Raw genomic sequence first — 26,390 nt, 5'->3', positions numbered from 1 at the left:
TAACACACACGCAGTGATATATCTGCTCTGTGGTTCTGTTCAATTTTCTTTAATTGGTTATATTATTTTAAAATAATTGAATATATTTTTTGAGGGAGTTGAGTGTGATTAAATTAAACCAATTACAGATTTCTATACAATACAGATTTCAATATACATTCCGGACTTCTAAATATTGAATGTTTAATGTTCCGACTAATCAGCACAAAATTAAACATCCTAAGTAAAAGATAAAATATATTTCCTAAGGAACTGATTACGAGAAAAAACAAATTCTAGCTGCAGCAGCTAAAACCCAGAGGGAAATCTAAAAAATCCACACGTTATTTCTCTTCCTCGCCTGTAAAAATTAAGAATAGGAAAAGCTGTTATTTCACAGTGAAGTGAAAATTATTAGCCTTTCTTTATGTGGGAGATGATAAAACAGGAAAACAAAAGTTTGAGGTTAGCATAGAGCTTCTTTAAATTGGGACTGAGGAAATATAGTGTTCACAAGACACAACAATCTTCCAAAAGTGAAACTTCTTCACGCAGTTTCTTTCCCCAAAGATTTATCAACCCATAAACTCTGAACTCTCTGTAAGATCATTTGAAATGAGGTTAGAAACCTTATGAAAGATATAAATGCACAACACTGGAATTATCTCCCTGCTATTTTGGGGTTTGTCCCTTCCTGAAAATTTATTATATATATATATATATATATATTTAATACAATTGTGTATCTTTACATTGCCATCCTACTTTTATTCCCTAACAGTATCATGACATAGAAGTATTTTCCTATTTTTTAATTAACATGCTATCACGTGCTGGTGTGCTACATCTTACATAACCACGGTTCTATGGTGGAATATTTGCATATCTTCGAACTTTCACTCCTTATTTTTTTAAGATTTATTTATTTATGCATACAAGAGCTGGGGTACAGGCCAGAGGTGTGGGGGTGAGAGGACTCACCAGAGACAGAGTGGGGAGCAGAACAGGCAGACTGACTGAAATACACCGCTTAGGGGAGCAGCGGGAGAGACAGGAGAGGTCTGCTGCGCCACGTGGGTATCTCTCTGGCCAGCCGGGGATCGAACTCATGCTGTAGAGGCTGTGGATTGCTTCATAGTGCGGTGCTTAACACCTTGTGCCACCAGGGAGGCCCCCAACTTTCACTCTTTTAATAAAAAGTTGCCATGAATATCACTATGTATTTCATTTTCCACACATTGAACTAATTTCCCCAAATAGGATCCCAGAAAATTATGGGGTCCAAATTTATATAATATTTTATGGTTTTTTTTTTTGTTTGCTTTTAAAATTTATTTATTTATTTATTTATTTATTTATTTATTTATGCATCAAGAGCTGGGGTACTGGCCAGAAGTGCAGGGAGGTGAGAGGATTCACCAGAGACAGAGCAGGGAGCAGAACAGGTGGATCTTCTGAAACACACTGCTGAGGGGAGCAGCGGGGAGACAGGAGAGGTCTGCTGCACCATGTGGGTAGCTCCCTGGCTGGGGATCAAACTCACGCTGCAGAGGCTGTGGACAGCTTCACAGCATGGTGCTTAACCCCTTGCGCCACCAGGGAGGCCCCTATTTTCTGTTTTTTGATTAAAAAATGCCATATTGATTTTCAAATAGTGTTTAATAATTTTCATTTTCAACAAAGGAGTCCAGGAGATGCAAGGTCCTGTGCAAGATGTAGCAGCCATTGTTGGCTCAAAGCCAGAGGCCGGGCATTGGAATCTTCCCTCTGACTCTTGCAATCAGCCTCCGAAGGAAGAGCTTACACAACCTCTCAACCTCTACCCTTGTTTAAGAAGGCGGTAAATCACTACTTAGCCCTTTTTTTGAATCCTTTTCTAGATAACTCCCTTCTTGTACTCGATGACTTAAAATCTACTATTCCTTGATATTTCAATACTTCTTTTATTATTTGTAACTCTTCTTGCTACTTATTACTTCGATTTATTACTAGGATTTTGTATCTCAAAATCATTTTCATTTAAAATCAATTATGATAGGGCCTCCCTGGAGGCTCAAGGAGTTAGTCTTAGTACTATGAAGCTACCCGCAGCCTCTGCAGCACGAGTTCGATCCCTGGGCAGGGAGCTGCCCACATGGCGCAGCAGACCTCTCCTGTCTCCCCGCTGCTCCCCTCAGCAGTGGATTTCAGTGGATCCTCCTGTTCTGCTCCCCACTCTGTCTCTGGTGAGTCCTCTCACCACCCCGTATCTCTGGCCTACACCCCATCTCTTGCATGCATAAGTAAATAAAATAAATCTTTTTTTAAAAAGAAGTTACAGGGCCTTGGCCCATGTTTGCTGCAGTCGGGGCTGGCGGGTAGCGGGGAGCACACCCCTTCTCTGTCCTCGTTCACTCATACACGGGTCATTGAGGAATCCTCCCGCTAGTTTATCTTCTATTTGATTTTTATTTCCTCTTAGATTACAAAAGCACAGCTCTTTTCTCAGCTCCTGCATTCATTTATTTCTGTGTCTTCAGTTGCTCTCAGCTCACACTGCTCATTCAGTGGGTACTGCACAGACACAGCTCTCTTTTCTGCTGTTACTTAATGTTGCAAAAGAGAAATCTGATTTTTATACCTTTGAAAGTTACTTACTCTTTCTGCTTGGGAGCCCAGACACTTTGAGCTTTTTTAAATAGAATGTGACTACATATTAAAATGTGAATATTTTACCAGGCTGTGAGATCTTAAAAATTATTAATTCAATTATTCATTCAAAAATTTTTAAAATATGTATTATTTACCAAGCACCATAGCTTCAGGCTACTGGGATTAATGGTGACCAAACACGACTCAGTGGCACAGGGGGAGCATGGAGGACTCTGGGGCTCTTTGCTAAGACACCCCAGCGGCGCACACACACCACAGACATTTGCTGAGCCCCACAGAACACACAACAGCAAGGGTGACCTCATGCAGGGTCATCAGTTATAATAACCCGACCGGTCTGGCTGGGGACAGTGACACTGGGGCAGGGTGTGATGTGGGGGGGGCACACAGGATAGGGGAGCAGTCTCTCGACTTTCTGCTCAGTTTTGCTGGGAACTTACACTGCGTTTTAAAAACTTTGCTAATTGAAGGAATAACAGTGAGCATAGCTTGAATGAAAAGCCTCCAAGTGTGAAATCGCAGCTCTGAGAATCTACATCTTGCTGGGGAGTGGCCTGAGAGACAGTGTGAGCAGAGAGAGGCCGCAGGGGAGTCCTGACCAGGGCAGAGGCAGGCGGGCTGAAGGGGGAGGCGGAGGGCAGGCCGGGGGCAGCGTGCCCCTCTGGAGTGAGGGGTGGTGTGGACACACAGGCCTGCAGAGACCGGGCAGGCTGACCTGGAGGCCGAGGGTGAGAGCGGCTCAGTCAGATGCTAGGACAGGCCACAGCGAGACCCCGTAGCTGGCCACGTTAGCGAGGCAGAGCAACTACCAGTAAACACCCGGAAGGCTCTGAAGTGGGGTGAGGAGGTCTGTGCGCATGTGACAGGATCAAAATGGTAACCTAAAAAGATTCACACAGCAGCGAAAAATTGTTTTTTTCTTTTTAAAGCACATAAATCTAAGCATTCCTTTGCTGAAACTCCCCTGCATCGCACTAGAATAAACCCCAAGCGCCTCACCTTGGCTCACAAGGCCGCACCTGATCACTTCCCTGTGAACTGCAACAGCACGTTGCATTACATCCTGCCTCCCCATGGTCAGCCCCTTCCAGAAAAAAGGGCCTCAGACATTCTCACCTGACTTGGAGCCTTTGAATTATTTCTGGTGTCCTCTGTCTGAAGCTCCTTTCATGTCCAGATGGCTGCATGTTTTTCTTCCTAGTTTCGGCGGAACTGAGAAGTCTCCCTCCCCACTTGCCTGAAGACCCACCCCTCGTTCAGTCCCTCTCCTCTGTGTGATTCCGAGCTTTATTATTCTTATTCTTCCCAAGAATTATCACTGTGTGGAACGACCTTCAACTGTTCATGTCACTATGGCGAGGCACCAGGTCCCTGTCTCGAGATCAGGGGCTGCAGCTGGAGGAGGGAGGGGCTTCAGGCACTGCGGGATCCAGCAGGAAGCCAGGGCCCTGGACTGGGCTCGCGTGGAGGACACAAGACAGGGAGGTGTGAGTGTGGGGTCAGGAACCATTTTTCAGATAAAATCCCTGGACTTTGGTGATAGGTTAGTTATGGGGCTGGTAAGGAGAGAGTTGTCAGGACTTAAATATTTCCCGAAACACTATAGGATTTCTCGGTCTCAAATACGGGGATATTTTTTGGTTCCTTTGCTTTTCAACTGTTGTTTTCACTGGGTTTTTCCTTTGTTGTCATTCCTGCTGCTGGTGCCTGCATCCTGTCTTGGCGGAAGGCCAGAGCTTATTGACCAAATCTCTCTTGTCCTTCACGTCTGCCATCTTCTCTCTCATCCGAAAATAAGCCTTCCTTACTTATTTACTTTGCATCCTGGTATTAATTCTCAGGTTTGTACTCTGAAGCACTGATTTAAATATTTAGTAGTATCAAAATGTGCATTTCATTGCTTCTAATGAATATTTTATCTTAGTTACTTTAGTTTTTATTTTCTTGCATTCACTTCACATTCTGGGTTGTTCTTTAAATATAGAAGAAATATTCTCTTTCACTTCTCTTTGAGATCCAGAACTATGTATTTAAAGCTTCTCTGTTGATTTACAAGAAAATCCTCTGTAGGGAAAGATATTCATACTGAGCTTTATCTTCTTTCTAATATTTTTCTCCTATCAGTTGTTTTCTTCATTTACAGCGTGTTCTCCTGTGTGACCACACTGAGATCTTACCTAACTGATCTTTACGGGTCCTCTAAAAACGCATGGACTGTCCATCTGCATGTCTGGACTGGGCTTCCGGGGCCAGGGACCATCTGTCTAGGCAGAAGTTACCCTCGGATCGCGCCTCCACCCATTCTCCAGGCCACGCAAGAACACACCCAGGCTGCAGCTGAGAGACGAAGCTTCACAAATGTGACTGCAGTTTATTTCATTGAAGAGAGAGATAAAGGGGAAGGAGGCCAGAGGCGATTTCATTGCTTGCTTGAACTTAGAAAATGGGATTCTGAGGCTGGGTCATCGCACAAAGATGAAAGGAAAGAAACACTAGAAAGTAGTACTAATAACATTGTTTTGCAGCTCTCATCGTGATTGCAGTAAGTACTGTCTCTTTCCCTCTGGTTTCATGACACCGCTAAGGGAAATTGAGAAAAGCTGGTTTTATGTGCTTCCACTCAGTTCTCTGCCATTCCTATGTTCAAAAGGTGTAACTAATATAAACTGCGGGGTGGAAGGCAGATTCATATTAGCCCACACTCTCTGGCTATTCCTCACCTCCAGATAAATACTGAAACACTCCGCTCTTTTCTCTAACAACGCCTAAAATGCCTCTCACGTTCCTCTTTTCTTACATAACCCCTAAGTTCAGCCATGTCCTTCCAGAAACTTTCAAAATCCAGGCTGGCTGATCCCAGCTTTCTGATCCCGGGAGTTTAGCAATAGGTGTCGTTATTGAGTCAGCTATTGGCAATCGATACTCTGAGACACGCAGAAACTCAGTGTTATTAGACTGCATGCATATTAGTTGCTTTGTGCCCAGAGGTTAATTTTACCATAAAGGATGCAATTTAATGAATCAAATAAGATAAATAAACAATGTTTAGTTAAACGTTTGAATATTTATGAGGCATTTCCACAGTGATTAGCGGATACTAGGTGAGGAAGTTTAAAATCCATCAGGAACATAATAATGGAAATAATTTACTAAATGGATTTCTATTTCTTTTCTTCTAGAAGCTGTCATTAGTATCTAGAGAAAAGATGTGAAAGAAGATTGGCTATAAATATGCTGAATTTGTCCTTAATCCATATGGCTAATAGAGGTCTTTGGCAAGTGCTAGTTATCTTCCCTTATTCACCTTTTTGTTGAAATGTTCTAAACTGTAGTGTACTAGATAGAGAAACAGCTCAGAGCACTTTATTATAATTAATTTTCTTGAATATGTTTTGTGAGATGAACTGTAACACAATTGATTCTTAATACATACTAATTAAATAAAATATTAAATAAATAAAACCATGAAAGTTGATAGTTTGAGGTTAAAGAATATTAATATTGAAAAGATTTACTATGCACCTCATTGTATTATATGAGTCTCTCCCAGGAGCACGAGATACTAGGAACGCAGAGTTTGGGAGATGGACAGTCTTAATGTATGAGAAAAGTAAAATATCCAAAAAATCAGTGACCTAGTCATCTTCAGAGATTGAAAAGAACAGCAGTAGATTTCAAAGCCGAATCATAAGAAAGGACAATACCTAGTGAATTCAAGATCAAACATTAGAATAAAGAAAATGATTAATTGAAGAAAAAGGATTACTTCTTTGGAAAGACCCCAACACGATGGCTCCCCTTTGATGAAGAATGAGCAGAAGACAGAGAGAGAGGAGGGGGGAGAGCGAGAAAGAGGACATATAGATTATTGATAGGAAGTAAGCGCAGGTCTTGGAGGTGTCAAACAGACAGTGACAGACGCGGTGCTGAGGACAGTGGTGTGCAGACGCTGGCCCAAAGGGCAGAAGCTGGAGAAGAATTTACTCTTGGAAAGCGGAACCTGCAACGGGCGAGTTTGGGCTTTTTTTGTTTGAGGATGCACACGTGGTGCCAGAGACTGCACTCTCACCACCTGGAGTAGGAAGGGCTGGGGTTTAATGCAGAAAGAATGATTAGAAAGCTCCAAGGGAAACATAAGCAGGGACTGCAGCAACGCCAAGGCCCCGAATCTGAACACAAGCTCCGTTCAAACTGGGCCTTCCTGGTGGTGCAGGGGTTAAGTCTCAGTGCTATCAAGCTGCAGTGTGGCCTGAGTTCGATCCCTGGCCAGGGAGCTGACCCACATGGCGCAGCAGACCTCTCCTGTCTCCCCGCTGCTCCCCTCAGCAGTGGATTTCAGTCAGTCTGCCTGTTCTGCTCCCCACTCTGTCTCTGGTGAATCCTCTCACCCCTGCACCTCTGGCCTGTACCCCAGCTCTTGTATGCATAAATAAATCTTTAAAAAAAAACAAAACAAAACATAACAACAACTTCTCAGCTGCATGATAAACTCTGCTGACCGGGGGGAATGCTGCTAAAAACGTCGGCAGCAACCAAGAGAAATCTCTCCTGGAAGAGCTGCACTGGGTAAGCTTTGAGTTTGCTGCTTGGAAAGCTGAGTGCATTTCCAACCGGGGTGTCCTCAGAGGAGAGTGCCAATAGGCAGGAGCGTATGTTTCGGAGATGTTATGAACTGTGTTGGGTGAGATGATGTAACTGACTGAGACCAAGGGGTCAGCTGCGTTGTGGGGGCTGTGGGAAGGCAGAGCCATCCTCACCTCAGGACGGCAGTGCAGAGAGGCAGGGGCAGTGCTTCCTCCCTCTCCAAGGCCTGCCCCACGGCCCGGACTCCTGGGCCATCCCCTCCCATCGGCTCTGGGGTCAGTCACCCCATTTGGGGAGGAGGCTTCAGCCCACACAACAGCAAGCACGTAGTTTCCAGAGTCTGTTTCGCTGCACTGTACAAGTTTGTTTTCTTTGCTGCTCACATCCCATAAGCGGGATCAACCATCTGGTACTCGATTCTTACTTTCTCACTTATCTCACTTAGGGACCCACCGCCACAGCCACCCAGATTATCTCAAAAGGCATGATTTCACCTTGTTTTATAGCTGAGCAGGGACAAAGCCCCGTTGAGTGGTCATGCGGTAAATCCACTCACATTTGTGTCCAAGTGAAAAAATGGGAAATATTTATGACAATGATGAAAGATGGCACCAATGCCCTTTTGGTTCCTCTTACGGATAAAAGGATATTTTGGGGGCATATATTCTAATATTCTTGAAAATAAAGTGACTTATTCAAAAACCTCGAAAATAAAGTGATTTATTCAAAAGTCTTAGCAGAATAAATTTTGCAAGTGGCTGGCGTTAGAGAAATTTCTCCACAAAGCAATGCATCTAAAGGCAAATGAAACAATCGCAGTAAACAGAGGAATTAATAGCTTTCTGAAAGGAGTCGCCTTTTGATAGGACAGAGGAAGGGACGAATTAAGCAACTGAAATGTTACTTCTTCAATTTCCTTTTGGTCTGCTGAGTTTTGAAAAATATAAATAGTTTCAGTTAGCTTCCCAGTCTATGAAAATAGCCCGAGAAGAAAATCTAATGACAGGGCACGAAAGCTATTTGATTTAAATCAGGGTCTGCAGAATTTCAGAAAAGAAAGGGTAGAATTGGGATTTTATTTTCTTCTTCCTGTTCAGTTTGTTATTTTCTTATTTTTATATAGTCATAATAAAAAAGCAAAGAGAATCTGTAAAACAGCTGCTACCCACACACCATATGGAAAATAAAACAGCCTGGCGATGGCCTTTTGGTGACTGGCTGCATTTCGGCTTCTTTCCCTCCTTCAATTTATATCTGAAGTTCCATTTTTCACACATACCACCCCCGACAAATTAAATGCAATCTGTCTGGGATGACTTATTGTCAGAAAACAGTGACTCTCGTTTGTTTTTGTCTCCTGCTCTGATGATTAGTGTCAGATCATAAAAGGCACAGCAAACAATCCCGGCCCGTCTTCCCTTAAGAAATTCCCACTACAACTTATTTTATAGAGCAACACACAATTGGTGTCTTTCCAGCGCAATCAATAAATGGAAATGGCCTTAGTGACAAGTCTAAAATGAACTTCTGAGTTACATGGCCTCTGGAAGGCCTAAGAGAAACACATTCCAGCCCGGATCTTGGTGTAGCAAAAGGAGTCGCGAGGGGAGCCTTTCGGTGAGAAATGTAGACTGGGTCGAGTCCTTCTGTCTTTTGTTCTTAATGATAATGACAAAAAGTTCAGAATTGAAACTGGGATACGGTGTGCTTGGCCGCTTGCTACAAAAGTGTATATTGTGGCTTATTATCCAAATAAGTGCCGCCATTAAAAAGATAAAATTGCATTCATACAACCCTTACAAGAAGGTCACAAGAAATAGAAGCCCCCTACACTTGGCAACATGGGGGACTTGTACCACAATTCACATGCAACATCATGTTCTTAAATTTATGTCACTGAAAAGAAGAATTTTAATTGTATTCAATAAATGAGTATTTTAGTTAGGAAAACTGAGGACATTTTATGGGCAGAAGTATATACTTATGCAAAGACAATGTATGTATTTTGGGCATTGGCAGGGGTTTAGTCTCACTAATAGGGCTTCAAAGTGTCAGGATGCTATGAGGACCTTGCAATACTGCAGATTTGGGAATTGTCTTGTTTCCAAGTCTGTCTTTTATTTACTTAAATTTTCCATAAATATCCATCAATGCTGATCTCTGTAAGAGCAGGAGCTGGATCTTAGTAATTCTTACACATCCATTGGCTAGCACCGTGCCTGATACTGCACAAATACTTGAGAAATGAAGGAATTTAAAAATGAATTATCCAACACTGTATTATCGAGTTCCCTTCATTATTCTTCCTGATCTGGAAAATCAGAGAAGGGATGGTAAAATTGGGCTTTGTCCTTCTTTGTTTCTGCTTCTTTCCAGACTGGCATCTGCTTTGAATTTTTAGGATTTATTTATTTATATGAGAACTGGGGTACAGGCCAGAGGCGCAGGAGGGTGAGAGAATTCACCAGAGACAGAGGGCGGAGCAGAACAGGCAGATGGAAGGCCTCCCCTAGTGGCGCAGTGGTTGAGCGCTGGGCTATGAAGCTGCCTGCAGCCTCTGCAGCGCTGGCTCGATCCCCAGCCACTGGCGAGGGTCCCACATGGTGAAACAGACCTCTCCTGCCGTGCCCGCTGCTCCCCTCAGCAGTGTATTTCGTCGGTCTGCCTGTTCTGCTCCCCACTCTGTCTCTGGTGAATTCTCGCACCCTCCCGCGCTTCTGACTGTACCCAGTGCTTGTATAAATAAATAAATAAATCTTTAAAAAACAAAAAACAACAAAAAACAAATAAACAAACAAACAAAAACCAGGCAGATGGAGCAGTGGGCACGACAGGAGAGGTCTGCTGCTCCATATGGGTTTCTCCCTGGCTGGCTGGAATCGAACCTGTGCAGCAGAGGCTGTGGACAGCGTCACAGTGGTGCGCTCAACCTGCTGCACCACCAGGGATGCCCCTGCTCTGAGCATTTTATGCACCTAAAAATCTTGGTGTTCTTCAGGGGGTGTATACTAGGATTCAGCAATTTCCACACAGAGCACTTAAAGCTGGTGGGTTAATAATGTGAAACTAATCATTTACTCAGATGGACCAATGACAGGGATGGCAATTCAGATGCAGCTATCACGGTTACTCATGAATTGAAGTCATTTGGTGAATATGTACCATCTTCAGTTTTTAATCTGCCGCTCGTCATAAACTAGTCACCTATCTCAAAGCCAGCGCTTTCTTCATTCAGTAAATGTAGCCTTCCAAGTGACAAAAATTCCTGAATGTGCGGTTCTAGTAGAATGTCAACAAAATTGTTCAAGTATTTGTCAAATACAATTGGATAGGTTGATGTCTACTTTGGGATTTCTTCTTCTTTCTCATTTCCTCAGATGGTCATTTTTGTAAGGCTGCACTAGTTTGGTACAAGACAGTCTTAAAGTTTGCAGAAAACAAAAACCCACCTTTTTTTCTTTTTAATGGCAGCTTATTTGTGACAACTAGAAATGTCCATGGTGGACTCACTTACAAATGAAGTGATGATATCACTGCAATGTCTTGACACTCGCTAACATTGAGGTCACGTTCTGGTGGGGTAGGGGATGATCCTGACTTCAGGAATAGTTATTTCTACCACCTCAATCGCCATGCCATTCTAGCAGAGCCATCAAACAATTCAATAACAAAATTAGTCTGATCTGAATTAAATGACGGAGGTATTTGAAAGTGTTGAGTTAGTTGAAAGTGAACATATAGTTGAGTCAAAATGCTTGGTTTATTATTTGTTAAACAAAGAAGACATCATGGAGGCTTCCTTGTGAAAGATGCATGCACCAAATAGCAGACTATTGTATGAAGGGATTCCTGTTATCGAGGTCCTCACTACAGCCCTGTGGGGCTGTCACTTCCAGAAACAAGTCCAAGGATTGAGCAAACCTCAGGTTAGGACTGAGAGACAAAAACCCAAACCAAAACAACAAAGAAAGAAATAGAAATAGAGTGTCCTGCGTTCAACCGTGAACTTCATAAGGGCAAGAGCTTTGTCTATTTTACTTATTAACCCCAGACACTGCACCAAAGCATAGCAAGCGGTCGACGAATATCAGGTGAATAAATAAACGAATAAATGATAAATGAGATTCAGATGAAAACACAGCAGGGATCCAAGCCCCAGGAGATCTGAATTGGACTGCAATCCAGGCCCCCGTCTGAGTCCGGCTGACAGGGGATGTGTGCAGGCACAGTGAGGACTGGGGAGGGGGAGCCAGATGGGGGGTGAGGGTGGGGAAGGACATGGGAGTTTTAGGATTTCACTGCTCTAATGAGACACATCTTCTCTTTAAAACACTCTGGCTTAAGGGCATTCCCTCAGGATTAGCAGATGAGAAAATACCAAGATTTCAGCATCGTGAACGACAAATAGGTTCAAGTTTGATGATTTAGCAAGGAGAATGAGTTGGGTATTTTCACTGGTTAATACCACATGATGCATTCCAGAGACCCAGATTCATCAATACCAAAATGCAGGTGACTGTACTGGGAGGAAACATATCCTGGAAGGAAATCGTTCTGTGCACATGACTTCAGAAGGGAGTTTTCCCCCTCATTTACCTTCCCTATTATTCTTGGAGCATCAAGGGAAATTTCCCACGTGACAGTCTCATCTTGACTTCTCTTAACTGTTTTCGTCTGGCGCTAAAATAATTTTTTGCAGTGGTTAAATAGTCTCACGTACTATATAATCTTTGACTAGTGCAGAAAACATATCTCGAGGAGTCTAACTCTTAATCATTTCTGAGACCACACTGAAGAACTAGACTCTCTCGTATTCAAAACACTTGGCATCCTGAGAAAAGACTTAAGATATTTCCACAGCAAACAAGGGTGTTGTGATGCTGCGAGGTCTGAGTCGAGGTTCTCTCTTCCCGAGTTGTTATCACTAATTAGTATTCGTTTCTTTCCTTTTTTTTTTTTTTTTGGTTTAAATTGAAGCAACATGGCATGATAAGATTTAGAAGTTCAAAGTGTGCATCATTGAAAATCAGCATCTACATTTACTATATTAAGTTTGTTACAGGGCAGGGAGGGGGCAGCCCAAACCCCGCAAACCTGCCTGCTCTAAATGGGTTCTGCCATCCGCCGCATCAACACAAAACATATGAGACTTTAATGGGAAGGAACTTTAATAAAACTAGGAAACAACACAGGAAAGGCAAAGAGTCTAGTTTCTAAATCAAGCACCCAAAGTTACCCGTCCCCCCGTGGGTAAAACTCCATCCATATGGGATCGGCCCAGAGCAAGGCCCCGAAGCCTGCCCCAAGTCTAAAGCATCTTCCAGTGGGGACCCCCAGAAAAGGGTCAGAAACAACCAGACAAGTCCGGAAGGAAAAGAGCAAAATCAACATCAAGATAAAAGCTGCCATGGTCACCTCCCCACGGGTCTCCCCCACATCTGTGTCACCCCGTCCACGACCAAAAGACAAGCGCAGTTTCTCTACGTGTCTCTCGGCTCCATGCGCCTCCTCCAGGTCTCCTGACTCCATCCTGCTTCCTTCCTTCCTCAGTCTCCTCTGCAGCTTCTCCTCTTCCTGCTCAGCTCCACCCTCCTTTTGGGTGGGGCAGGGAATCTGGACCCTCCCCCTTTCCTGGGGACCCCCCTGTTACAAGTTCACCCTGACATCCCCAATTCTCTCCTTCAGTGTGTACTAGTCATTAGACCACAGCACAGAAGCCTCCAACCTGTAGTGACTGAACGGCCATCAGGGACACCGCTCACTTACTTGATTCTGAGAAGTCTCTGAAGGTCACCAGTAAGCACTTGGCACTTTTCTCCCTCCATCTCACTTGGTCTTTGAACAGCTTTAAACGAAACTGATTATTTCCTATTTCTTTTAGTTTCGTTGACACCTCTCATAATTGGTTTTTCCTCGACCAATCTACCAGGTCTTTCTTGCCAATCTTACTGATTCCTTTCCTTCAGCTTACCTTCCAGATGCTGAGTGTACAGGACATAGCTTAGCTGCCTCAGAACCATGCCCCCCACCCCAGCCCACTGTCCTCCTGGCAATTCTGACCTTAGGAGGTTTCACCAGAGAGCCCAGCTTAAAACATTACCTCTGTGACCCGCACATTCAGTCCGTCTTTAATGAGACTCCAAACTCACAAATCCCATATCTGACCTGACTTACCCTCTTAGCTTTCAGGCAGGCATCTCAGAGTTAACCGAGCCAAACAGAACCCTCGATTTCATGCAACTGATTCCCTTTTTTGGGGTAACTGGCACCCCCATCATCCAAGCCAGCGATGCAGGAGTCACCATCCCCTTGTTTCCACACCTGATCAGTCACAAATCCTGTCTGTCTGCTCTGTCTCTAAAATACGTCTGCATTTCTCCTAGCCCACCTTTGTGATCTTATCTCGGTCATCGCCACTTCTTGCTTGGATTATTGCAATGACCTCCGACCTTCTGTATCTGACCTTTCTCACTTCCCCCTTTCACTCCTCACATAAGAGCAAGCAGAGTGACGTTCTGAACAGTGTGAATCAGACATGCCACTCTTCTTAAATTGCCCTGGTAGCTTCCTGTTGCATTTGAAATAAAATGCAAACTCTTTGCATAATCTACACATCCTGTCATTACCTCAGGAGAAGGCACCATTCCTAAGCGCAGAAACTTTTCTTATTCACAATTTTCAATTCAGGGAAGGTCAGAGAGGAGGCCGAGACAAGGTCGCCACTATTTTCAAGATGGCGCCTCGTGCCTTCACAGTAACTAGCTCTTTCCGACACAGCACATACAGTTAAATGATGAATACAGAAATGACCTACAGGACCGATAGGATTAGCACGTGACATTTGAAATTAATCTCGCTGGATTTAGTGACAAAACATCTTGTTTTATTGTCACCATAGCACCAGTAAATATAGCGAGGACTGTGGTTGGCACAGAGGAGAGGGAGCAGGGACATGAGACAGTAAACTCGAGAATTGAGTTGCTAATACTAACTTGGGGAGAACTTTTACTCAGTGATGAAAAGAAAACAGAAAAAAAGAACAAAGTTGAGGAGAAGCAGGCAGCTGTCAGTCTCCGGTGGGGAAGGGGAGGCAGGGTGGACAGCTCCTGAGCGGAGAACAGAGCCTTATTTATAGCATAAATATAGCATAACTGCTAATAAGCCTTATTTATAGCATTTACTATCTCCATGCAACTCTCTCATTAGGAGACACAATAAATTAAAATTAGTCTTGGATGACTGTATTTTACTTAAAATAACCAAGTTATGTTTGGTCACTGAATTGTCTAATGTTTTAATTATTTTCTGATTACAAAACGTAAACATTTTATTTTCCAATTAACAAGATAGTGATTTTTCTTTTTTGGTAACAAGAGGCTGTATTTTTCAAACGCCAATTTATCGGGTACTATAAAAAAGTACAACTGCTGCTACGCCATGGTTTCTGTCCTGTTTCTAGGTATAAAAATAGTTTCCAGAGTTTGTGTTGATTTAGTGAAAAAAACATGGTTGTAATGAAGATTTTTCTAGATTTTGATTCATTCCCGGCAACATTTCATCTTTTCGAAACATCTTTGCCTGCTGCTATGGCAATCACTGTCCTGAAAAATAAGTCAGCTAATGAGCCACATTACATGTGTCAGTACAACAGAAAAGTTCTTGCTTTCTTTGCCATAAAGCAACATTTCAAAGGAATGCACTTCTTTTGGCGTGTCACCAAGCCATCTCTCCAGGAGAACACACCGCCAGCGGAAATAACAAGGCTTGTTTTCCACCATTCTGTTCCTACCTCAAATCCCTGTGGTCTTCCCAGGCTCTCTTTAATATGTTTCCACGCAACGAGAATCTCTGACACAGACATGCTTGTAGCCCGGACGTCCGTGGGGGCAGCGGTGGGCTCTGCGGGAAGGAAATTGGAAATAATCAACCGCCAGGTAACAAGTTATGTCTATCAAAGTATCGCGCCTGCATCTGCCAGGTGCTATTTCCTTCGGCCTTATTTTTGAAATGAAGTACTGCTGCAGTTATGAAAAACAGAACAAAATGAAACGATGATATTTCTGGGTTTCTCTGCTCGGCTCACCTTGCCAACAGCAAATGAGAAATATCACACGCAAGGAAAGCTGATCGTTATCCTGAGATTAACTGGGATGGTTCCGGAGAAAACTGATTTAAGTCGTGTGCAAGTCTAACATGACGGTCAAAAGGCTGCACGATGGAGGCAAGCTTGGCTTTTTTTTTTTTTCTTGTACCTGTTGGTTTGATTCTTAAAAAAAAATATTTCCTTATTTATTTCCTTTTATGCAAATTACATCATCGGCCCTGAGCCCTGGTTCTTTCGGTCACACGAGGCTGAGAGTCCTTATTTCGTAGATTTTTAACGTTAGTTTTAGCTGGAATAATACATATAAAACATTTAGCGCCATGCTTGGCACTTAAACATTCATTGACAAATATCACTTCCTAGCATTTTATTTTCACCTTGTGCTGGTAAGAGTCTCGATTTCATTAGTTTTGTTTATGTCGCTCTTACCACGAACTACATTTCCCCGATGTACGAGGACCATGTGATGAACCATATGATATTTAAAAGGCACGTGTTGACTTTTAAGAACCGTGTGGACCGAAGAGGAATGTACCCGAAGGTCTCAGCGCTGTTGCTCATAACCACCTTTTCATTTGCCCCCTGCTCAGCGACCTTTCCTACTCCTTTTCTCCAGGACGCCGTGTCTGACTGGCATCCGTCAAGAGGTGCACTTTGTTCGAAGTTGCACTCCGTGTGAGGAACAAAAAATCGCAGCTCTGACACTGCCGAAACATAAATCCGATGTCACCGGCACAAGTTAAATGAAACAGTAGAAGAAAGACTCTGCACTGGTTCAAACAGTTCTAAACAATTCGATTAAAAAAACCCTACCCTGCACATATTGTAGAGACTCGATGCTGATTCCACATCACTGCTAAGAGTTCAGGTTCATCCGTTGAAAATGATTTTTTGGATTGAGGGAACCATATGACAAAGACAGAGTATTTCAGTAGATCTGCCTGTTCTGCTCCCAATGCTGTCTCGGGTGAGTCCTTTCACACCCCCCACCCCCCGCACCTCTGGCCTGCACCCCAGTACTTGTAGGCATCCATAAATAAAAATAAATCTTTTTAAAAAGATTTGAGAAAAGAGTATTAGAAATATTAAAAGAATTGTAACTGTTTTTTTGGGGTCTCTCCCTTTTTAATGGAAGATGGTCACGAATCTATCTAGAAAAACTTTGTATGTTATTAATTGAAAAAAATCAGCCCCACCCCCAATTTTTTCTTATTACTATTCAAGAATCCCACAAAAGACTTTTTTTCAAAGGTACATGTGGCACCGAGCAACCATTTGCTTTTAGTTAAGCTTTCATTAAAATCACATGCTATTAATTGTGTAAACTCAGAATATTTTGGCAAATTCACCTTAATCTTTACACAGAAGCTGACGTTAATTCCTGCCATGCTCTAAATCATAATTTCTCATTCTGTCACCCTTTGAATATCTGTTATGCTTTTCTTTTGCTCTTTTGTTATGCTCATTCTTTTGCTTTTTTTCTTTTGCTCAAACTTTTCAGTTTCCTACTATTGTGCATCTACCTGATTTTCGAAAAGCATCTGAAAAATGTTTCTGCTTCCATTTCATTCTAGAATTTGCATCAACAGACTTGAAACAAATGTTTTTTTCACTGCTGGTTAGCAGGAGTTAAGATTCTTGATATTGTGAGAAAATGAAAGGAAGTGTGATGGCTTTAAGGCGCACACAACGTGACCTCAGGTTTGGGACCTGACTTATTTGAAAAGGACCAGACACAGGATATCATTTGCTATTTGGAAGCAGCTCTGTGTACCTTTTGAATGAATTCATTGCCCAGATTTGTGTGCCAAATGTCTTAGCTTGGCTTGTACATTGTTGAAGCAATTACATCTCTGTCAAAGAAGACTGCAGGGAGATAAATACTTGCAAAAGCACAAAATAAATGGTTGGGCAGCAGTTTTGCTATAACTCTAAAGAAAAAACAAATATTTATCAGCTTTCTGTATCACTACACAAGTTTAGGTACTTCTTAAACAGAAGTAAGGAAGCTAAAAAATTAAAATAAAGGAATACGTTTAAAAAATTGTGAAATCTAATTCCCAAGCAAGTGCCCTAATTTCTATTTAAAATCTCTGAGAATTTTTAATCAGCATCAGGCACAAGCCAACATTCCATACTTGCATTCTTACTGTACATGACAGTTGCATCTCACTGAGGGTAAATGAATCAAAATGAAAAAGGAGGCCTTCCTGATGGCCTAGGGGTTAAATCTCAGGCTATCACCCTTAAGGCTTGAGTTTGATCCCCAGCCAGGGAGAATCCCACATGGCACAGCAGACCTCTCCTGACTTGCCCGCTGTTCCCCTCAGCAGTGTATTTCAGTAGATCTGCCTGTTCTACTCCCCACTCTCTCTGGTGAATCCTCTCACCCCCCGCACCTCTGGTCTATACCCCAGTTCTTATATGTATAAATAAATAAATCTTTAAAACATTAAACTGACAGCAAGGAAGCAGCTGATTCCTGCTCCATCTCTTAAGAGCCAGTTTGGGATAAAAAGACATCCTACTACTGAATGGGACAAAACATTTTCACACCATATATCTGACAGGGGGCTGATATCAACGATCAACAAAGAACTCATACAACACAATAAAAACAAAACAAATAGCCTAATAAAAAATTGGCAGAAGAACTAAACAGACACTACTGCAAAGAAGACATAGAGGCTACAAACAGGCACATAAAAAAATTCTCATCATCACTTATCATCAGGGAAGTGCACATCAAAACCACAATGAGAGATCAGAAATAACGAGCCTTGACACCATTGGTGGGAAGGCAGACTGGTCTGCCCTTTGGGGAATCAGGATGGAAGTGTCTCGGAACGCTACAAATGGATCTGCCATATGACCTAGTGATTCTACCCCTAGGAATTTACCTGAAATATTCAAAACCATTAATGCAAAAGGAAGCTTATTGCAGCAGTGTTTACTATAGTTGAATTATGGAAACAGCCTAAGTGTCCCCAAACAGATGAGTGGGAAAGAAGATGAGGTGTGTTCACACAGCAGAGTGTTACTCAGCCAGCATGCTGCCATTTTGGCAACGTGGATGGATCTGGGAGGGATTTAGCTAAATGAAATAAGTCAGGAGAAAAATAAATACCAGGTGGTGTCATCCATTTGTGGAATATTGTGTTATAAAGCAAAGAGTCCGATAAAGACAAGCTTAAAATCTAACCCTTGAAAGCTGACTACAGAAATGAGGTGTCCAGAGTGGGGTGCATTGGGGGAAGGAAGCACAACGATGGTGGATTAGGGGTGATTTGGTGGTGGGTGCATTATGGTGGCAATGATGGGGGTATCCAAATATTACCTCAGTTAAAAACAAAAAAATTACAAATAATAAAAAATAAATTATGAAAAAATTAATGTACATTTTTAAAGTATTAAAATAAGAATGTTAAACAAGTGGATACAATGCATTCATGTTCTCTATTGATTTTATGGGCAGCTGATAGTGGTTTTATGTCCTTTCATCAAAAAGAAGATGGAGTCTATTGAAATGCTTTAATTGTTGGGTTAGGGATAAATTTGCTCTTACAGGATTGATACTGCTTTGACCAAATATCGAGTCAACTGACAAGGTTTCTACTACTGAATGAAGGAAGGGTTTAATCAAATTCCATTCTCTTTCTTTATAATAAGGGGGCAGAGTTTCAGTGTTTGTTATCTTTTTGAATTACACACGGATTGCGATTTAGAAACCAAGGCTGAGTCTTACGTTAAAGGCACAAAGTAAAAAAAAAGGAGTCAGTTTCGGTGTACAAAAGAGATTTTATAGGGAACTCATATCATTCATCTTCTTGTTATGGACAAATAACTGGCAGAGGAAAAGATGAAACAAGATTAAAGACAAAGAGATAATAATATAAAGAATAAACAAAACAGATGAGGGAACAACCAAGAGGAATAATTGCCATTTAATGTTTTTTTTGCCAAATCCTATTTAAAACTCATTATACATGTTGCTCAAGCCTCCCAACATCCTTACTATCACTATCATCACTTTCCAGATGAGGAGACTGAGGGGTAAAGGGGGCGATAAACAACTAGCAGCTGTGAAAGGGTGAGGCGGCTCTGAGTGGACAGTCCAGGCCTGGCCACACGCCGTCCTGCTTCTGGGCAGGTGTTTGTGTCAGACGCACCCGGTGCTGTTCTCTCTGTGGCAGCTCTTTTTCCTCCTTGATCTCCACCCCAACTTCTCCCAAGAACCCTGCTGATGCTGGGATCCCCACCTGAGCCCTCCAAGCCTTGCCAGAAACCACCTAAATGTCCAGCCTCTCCTGTTTAACCCTGCCAAGGTATACGACCTACTCCTTTTATTCTTGCTTCATGAAGGTTTTGATCATTTTGAACAACAGTCGCACCGCCCTTCACAGGTCCTGGGCTGGCAGGCGTCTCTGGCCTTCTCCTGATCTGCAAACCACAGGACACGGTTGCCACGCCCGGTTGTGTCTCAAGCATTTTGACCAGTATTTGGGGATCCATGTTTGAGATTGTACCGGCGCTACGTCTACCAGACTCGAAGACGTACGAAAATCTCTTTTTTCTTTTCCTTATGATAATATTAATTGGGGCATGGCTAACTCCTTCCCTCCAATCTTGGGGTATGAAGTGGAGAGACTGATAATAGATTTCAGTCTTTAGATTAAATTTTGGAGCCGCATTACCATGCACATGAATTTAGACGATACACTTGTGTTCAGCAAGCTAGCAGCTGGAGTCCTCCAAGTAGTGTGGGGGGATGAATTTGTAATATGGAGTACACATCTGACTTCCCAGGAGGGGTGGGCAGCAGCATTAATCAAAGGAGAGTTTAATAAACTCGTTGGGAGAAGGGTTATGGCTTCATTACTTAAAAATTCGGCAACGGCAGCTGTAGTTGAACTTTTACAGGCACTAATCCAAATGGATCATCTGGCAAAGACAGGAAATTATTCCTTGTATTTTACAACTAATATGCCAATTTATTAATTTTCAGGTTCACATAACTCCCACTGAGTTCTTTTTCAGCTAAGAACTTATCTGGAGAGTAACACCTTATGAATGTGTGGTTTTAATTTGAGCTGAGGTAGCTTCGTTTGCCAGGGGATAATTGCTCATCATTTTCTGCAAACAAGGAGAGGCTTTTGGGTTTTAATAAAAATAAAAGCAGCGTTCTTTTTACATATAAGACAAAAGCCAAAAAAAAAAAAAAACAACTTAGAAAAGTCTCAGGCACAATCACAAATAAACATATCATTCAACTTCTAATGAATCAATATTGAATTTTCCTCCATTTTCCAATTAAATGTAATTGAATGTTCAGGTTCTTTTCCCTTCCAAAGCTGCAGTCATGAGACCTAAGTGGAAAATTAATATACGTTTGGCTAATAAGTAGTCTAGAAATCTGTAAGTGAAAGTCTACTCGATTATTCATTTTGAAGAACCAATGATTTCATCCCCTTTATTTGCATTTTAAAATCACTTGTGCTGAAAATTCGCTATTCTTAAAAAATTAGGATTGTTTCCAAAATGACAGTCCCATACAGGATTACCCACAGAGACCTGAGGTCAAACCAGGGCTAGGATACCCAGATTCTTGCTTGGCTTAAAGGGGACAGATTGACAGATTCGCAGGTGCATGGTTGTCCTGGCAGGCGACTACCTCTCCTTCTTGGGTCACGTCAGACGCTGCTTGGCACTGACAGCCATTCAGGTCCACTTCTGTTGTGGAAACCTTGAAAGGCTTCAAAGGCTCCAGGGTGTTCACAAAAGAACCACGTGCAGCTTTTCTGACAATGCTGTAGGGTGGAGTCAACCTCAGACTCACAAAAGCCAAGGCCTTCTCCCAAGGAAATACCAAGTATCAACATTTATAAAGGATGAGCCCTTCAATAACAGGTCACATAAGGTGTTCCCTATGAAAATGCAATTTTCATTTGCGCCCCAACAGCTTTCTTAAGAAAAAGAAGCAAAGCGTGGAAGGCGTGGGGGATGCCCAGCCCTGCGGAAGAGAGTTCTGGACTCGAAGGGCATTGTGCATAGGGTGCTGGAGGAAATAGGCTAGAACCGCGGAGTGAGCTTTGGGGTCCTGGTGATCTACGCTTCCCTGCAGACATGAGTTCTGGGGACTGCATTGGTTAAAACATCTTCACGGCCCACGTCAGCTGTGAGGAGGAGGCAGGGATTGAGTGCTCCGGGTACGACCAGGAAGAACGTTGCCCAAGGACAGCCCTTGAAAGCCAGGCCCACGCCTCCTGCTTCACTCTCTGTCAGAACACGGAGGGGTGTCCTGACCAACAGGTGGGCTAGGCTGGAGCAGGAGCAAAGTCGTGGAACGTGTGTCCTGGACACACACAGTCTCACCCCAATGTGCTGGGCCTGGCAAGAGCGTGACTTTGAGGGCCTGCGGCTCTGTGCAAGCGCCCACGGGCACGGAGGAGGGTCTGCAGGGGAGGAGGAAGCTATTTTCTGAGTTTATTCCATGTCTTGACTCTCAAAAAATGCTGCAGTCTTGAAAACATTCCCTTTTCTTCAGGCACAGCAATTTGTCGGGCCCCTGAGAGGGATGCTGATGTCCCACCGTTTAAGACATAGCGAAAGGGGTTCGGTTATTCCTGCCTACCCTGGAAAGATTAAGCTACAAAAGAGTATTTTAGAACAGAGAATGAGCTGACAAAATTTCAGTGTGAGATCTGCAGTGGCTTCTAAAGATGTTTTAGTGGAGACTTTGATTTTTGCAGCGGAGGGGTGAGGCTCAGCCGGGTCCCGCCGTGAGCGTCTGCAGAGGACACAGCTTCTGCTTCAGGCAAAGGTCCTTCTCTCCACGGCCTGCCTTTCCCGGCTGATGTATAGTAACGATGCTGAACCTTTACTCAGGCTTGCACAAACGCTCCGAATGAAATGTTTTTTTAGTGAGGAAATGTGAACTATCTGTTTGGATCTCATTGCTAGAACAAAGGTAGACTGGGTCCAGATTGAAGCTGCCTGGTAGCTTTCACATTTAATCTACCATCATCGTATGTCAGTATGAAATATGTTATAGCACCAACTGCAGTGTCTTTTTTTTTTTTTAAAGATTTATTTATTTATGTACACAAGAGCTGGGGTGTAGGCCAGAGGGGCAGGGGGTGAGAGGACTCACCAGAGCCAGAGTGGGGAGCAAGACAGGCAGATCTACTGAAATCCACTGCTGAAGGGAGCAGCAGGGAGAAAGGAGAGGTCTGCTGTGCCGTGTGGGTAGCTCCCTGGCTGGGGATCGAACTCGTGTTGCAGTGGCTCCAGAAAGCTTCATAGTGCTGAGACTTAACTCCTTGTGCCACCAGGGAGGCCCAACTTCAGTGTCTTTGAAAGAAGATGTGCATCTTGCATGCCCGGCTGAAAGAACCTCCCCCCAAGAGCAGCCCATTCCAGGTTTCAGGAAATGCAGCACAAACAAGGCATTATGATCTGAGCTCAGAGGCACACAGCAGGGAGTCAGAGGCAGCGTAGCACTCCCTACAGGACACGCTCACTGTCCTCCAGCTCACCTCACATGGCTGGAGCTGGGCACTTGACAGTAAGGTTGATGAAAAATAAGGAAAGAAAGAGAGAGAGAGGAAATCTGTACTTTCTGAATAAACATGTACTTATAAATAAATTTTTGGAGTAACAAATAATAGAAAGCATCACTATTACGGCATACATTAATTGTATTCACTATAACAACAAAACACCATTATTCCATGCATTCTGCTGAGATAGTTCAGGGCCGCGCGTGAAAGCACGAGCTGGGGCGTGCTGATCTGGGTTAAAGCCCCAGCTCTGTAACTTACTATGGTTACTTACAAAGGGCGCTGACTGGTGTGAATTTGAGTTCCAGCTTCTGGAAAAGCAAACGGGGTCTTGGATCCCTAAGTCCGTTGGTTGTAAGCATCAGATCGAACACTTACTTTATGACATGCGAGGCAGCTGCACTGTCCCACAGAAATCAGTCACTACCTCTGTGCTTCCATTGTTCAAATGACCTAATTTATCCTTCCCACAGTACTGAGAATATTAGCCATTCTCTTGAGCTCCTCAAGTCACACATGTGGCCACAGAGGCAGTAAAGGGTCAGTTTAGATCGACAATAATTACTACAGAAGTCGCCTTTGGTGGAACATGCCAGCTTCAGGGAATGCAGTGTTGTTTTCACTTGTAAGACCAATCGAAATTCTGCAACTGAGGAGAAAAAGTTCTAAAAGGAAAAGCTATTGGGCTTTGCCTCGCTCATAAAATTGAATCTCTATATTAAAAACTTCAAGGCACTTAGGATTTTGGTGTAGAAAGTGGAGCTTGCACTTAGCATTCTCCCTACAGGCTGTGACCAGGAGGGAGTCACTGACTGCTGGTCGACTCACACGTAGAACAGGCATCCTACCTGGAGGACCTCCTACCTGCCAGCTTTATCTTAAAATGGAATAAGGTTACACCTATGAAGGCAGCATGTTACGGGAAAATCAGGGATTTAATGGCAAGACGGACCTACAGCTAATTCTCAGTTCAAGCTGTGTAATTGAGTAAGTTCTTTAACTCTCTGAACATGAATTTCTTTCTCTGCCTTGGGGGTGACAACATGCCTATTAGATAGGATTGTCATGAGGATTTAATGATGTCACGTATGAAAGTTTCCAATGGAAACCTTTGTCTGCTACTTCTTGATCAGCACAGTGTTGTGGTCATGAGATTAGAAAGCAACATTTATTGTCACATAAATGAGCTTTTGTTCACATTTATCTGATGCACATTTAAATGTAGTATGTTACAACGTTCTCTGAATTTCTAACAGAAGAGGATTGAGCCAGGGTCCACCCAGAGAACAGAACACTCTGCAGCCAGTACTAATATTGTGCTCCTTACGGAAAGGAATTTTGCCATACAGGGTCAGGGAGTGAAGAACATAAAGCTACATCCATGAATGATTCATTCTTTTAAATAAAAAATGTTTTGGAAAAAGTGTAAAGTGTAATGGGCCTTGAGCTTTATTTTCTTTTTGGCATATCTGTGTTATGAAACACTGGAAGTCGAAAGACAATAATGCGGATAAGGAAACTGACCTCCTTCTGCTGAGCAGATGACCACGATCTGGCTGAAGGGCCCGTCCCCTTTGTTGTTGTAGACGCCGACCTTCACCTCAAAGGGCGTAAGCGGAGGGACGCTCTCATCGCGGTAAATGAACTTGGAGGCTTCCGAGGATGTCACCATCTTCTCCTTCCAGCCTCGTGTTCCGTTGGGTCTGAAGGCCACGATGTAGCCAAAGCCCTCCCCATTCTGGAACTCTTCAGATACTGGCTAAAAGAGAAGGATGCGATTAATTACCAGAAAAATAACTGGCTAAAAAGACACAGCTTCCAAACCTTTATTTAAAAAGTATGAATAACTAGGGGCCTCCCTGGTTGTGTAAGGGGTTAAGATGCAACCTATGAAGCTGTTCGCAGCCTCTGCAGCACGAGTTCGATCCCTGGCCAGCCAGGGAGCTACCCACATGGCGCAGCAGACCTCTCCTGTCTCCCCGCTGTTCCCCTCAACAGTGTATTTCAGTCCGTCTGCCTGTTCTGTTCCCCACCCTGTCTCTGGTGAATCCTCTCACCCCCACACCTCTGGCCTGTACCCCAGCTCTTGTATGCATGAATAATTTTTTTTTTTTAAAGTATGAATAACTAGAGAACAGAAGCATGTTCAATCTTTGTACCACACTGGAAGCCAACATACCCCGTCACTTAGAAGTCCCTGGAAACTTCAAAAACTTTAAAGGTAAATGATGAGAAATAGCATCTGTTGGTATTCAAGAAAAGTATCGAGAGTATTGAAAACTTGAGGGAAAAAGATTTGCTCCAGCTAGTCACATATATAAAGTGAAGGTGTCTAGTTCTGCACAGGAATTTCACCTGCAGGGGAGGCAGCACCTGGCCCAGGCGTGAGGAAAATCTGGCCCCTGGTAACGTGGCTACAAAGGCCTTTGCACAGAAGATTTAGCAGATATCAGCGCAAAGTCACTGCATCCAGGGCTTCCGTGTGGTTTGTTGGCTTCCAATGTGGACTCATGGGGTAGTTCTTACTGGGGGAGGGTTTTTTCCGGTATATTTTTTCATTTTTCTGAAAAACCATCATGGATTTCTTCCGTTGTCTACCGCAAACATTTAAATTTCCAAATTCTAAAGCATTGCTCTGTGAGCTCCATGGTATGTTGGAAAATAAGGCAAGTAAACATTAAGAAAGGAAAGTAGGGTCAAGGAAGATAAATGTCCTCCTGCTTCCTTTCCTGTGACAGAGGAAACTCTGGGGAGCACGTGATGAGGGAGACAAAAGAACACAACTTTCACAACCAGGTGCCAGTTGCGCTGCTTACCAGAGAAAGGCATAAATTTCTCCGCTTCCCCAGTGGTCGTAGCCTCCAAACAGGCCACTTAACTGTGAAATAACTAAATATCAAAAACAAATGTCCGAAGTAATTTGTGAGAGGTTGTGTCAGTTCTTCAAACATTGTTCTGAGGCCGTGTGATGGGACGACACCCTCAGACTTGCAGAGAAGTTGACAGGGCCTGGTGTGAACGGAGGACTCTTTATGTCGCAGCCTTTGCCCGTGTGGGCGACGGTAGAGTGAATGCCTCCCCACCCCACCGAAATGAACTAGTTGGTCTCTCTGCACAGCACAAGTACACACATGCGGCCTTGTTTTCTACGGAACCAACACATTCTGACATGGAGCAAAGACTTTCTTACCTCCCAGGCGATGACCAACTCGTGTCTTCTTCCGCTTCTTCCACTCACGTTGGTGGGGGCTGTCTTGGGAACTGTGGGGGGAAGTCAGCTGAGAGTGAGGACGATGCTCAGGTGTGGGATTTAAGTGTCCTTACAAGTCACATCATAACGGTGCTCAGGTTGGGTAAAATCAACAAGCAACTGTAAACCAGAGACACGGTACGGGGGTGGGGAGGGAGGGGGTAGGATCAAAACAAGGGGGGAGGGAATTGTACGGGGACTATAACCAAGATGAGAATGCATACATTGTGCAAAAATGAAAAATGATGTAAAAATATATATA

At 43.2% G+C, this 26,390-nt stretch overlaps 1 protein-coding gene across 1 annotated transcript in view; it reads right to left on the bottom strand.

The window, feature by feature from the left end:
- Positions 1 to 26,390, bottom strand: part of CNTN5 (contactin 5) — a 657,624-nt gene that overhangs the window by 15,785 nt on the left and 615,449 nt on the right. The window contains exons 22-24 of the mRNA XM_054692969.1: positions 26,069 to 26,139; positions 24,403 to 24,637; positions 15,005 to 15,114 (exon numbers count right to left, since the gene is read on the bottom strand). Of these exons, the coding sequence (XP_054548944.1) occupies positions 15,005 to 15,114; positions 24,403 to 24,637; positions 26,069 to 26,139 (416 nt within the window). The remainder of the gene's footprint in view (positions 1 to 15,004; positions 15,115 to 24,402; positions 24,638 to 26,068; positions 26,140 to 26,390) is intronic.

This window comes from Talpa occidentalis, unplaced genomic scaffold, assembly GCF_014898055.3.
Source record: "Talpa occidentalis isolate TD23 unplaced genomic scaffold, MPIMG_talOcc4v2.1 talOcc4.12, whole genome shotgun sequence".
Taxonomy (NCBI): Eukaryota; Metazoa; Chordata; class Mammalia; order Eulipotyphla; family Talpidae; genus Talpa; species Talpa occidentalis.
The sequence above is the reverse complement of the archived record's forward strand: the minus strand, read 5'-3'. Positions and strand labels throughout refer to the sequence as shown.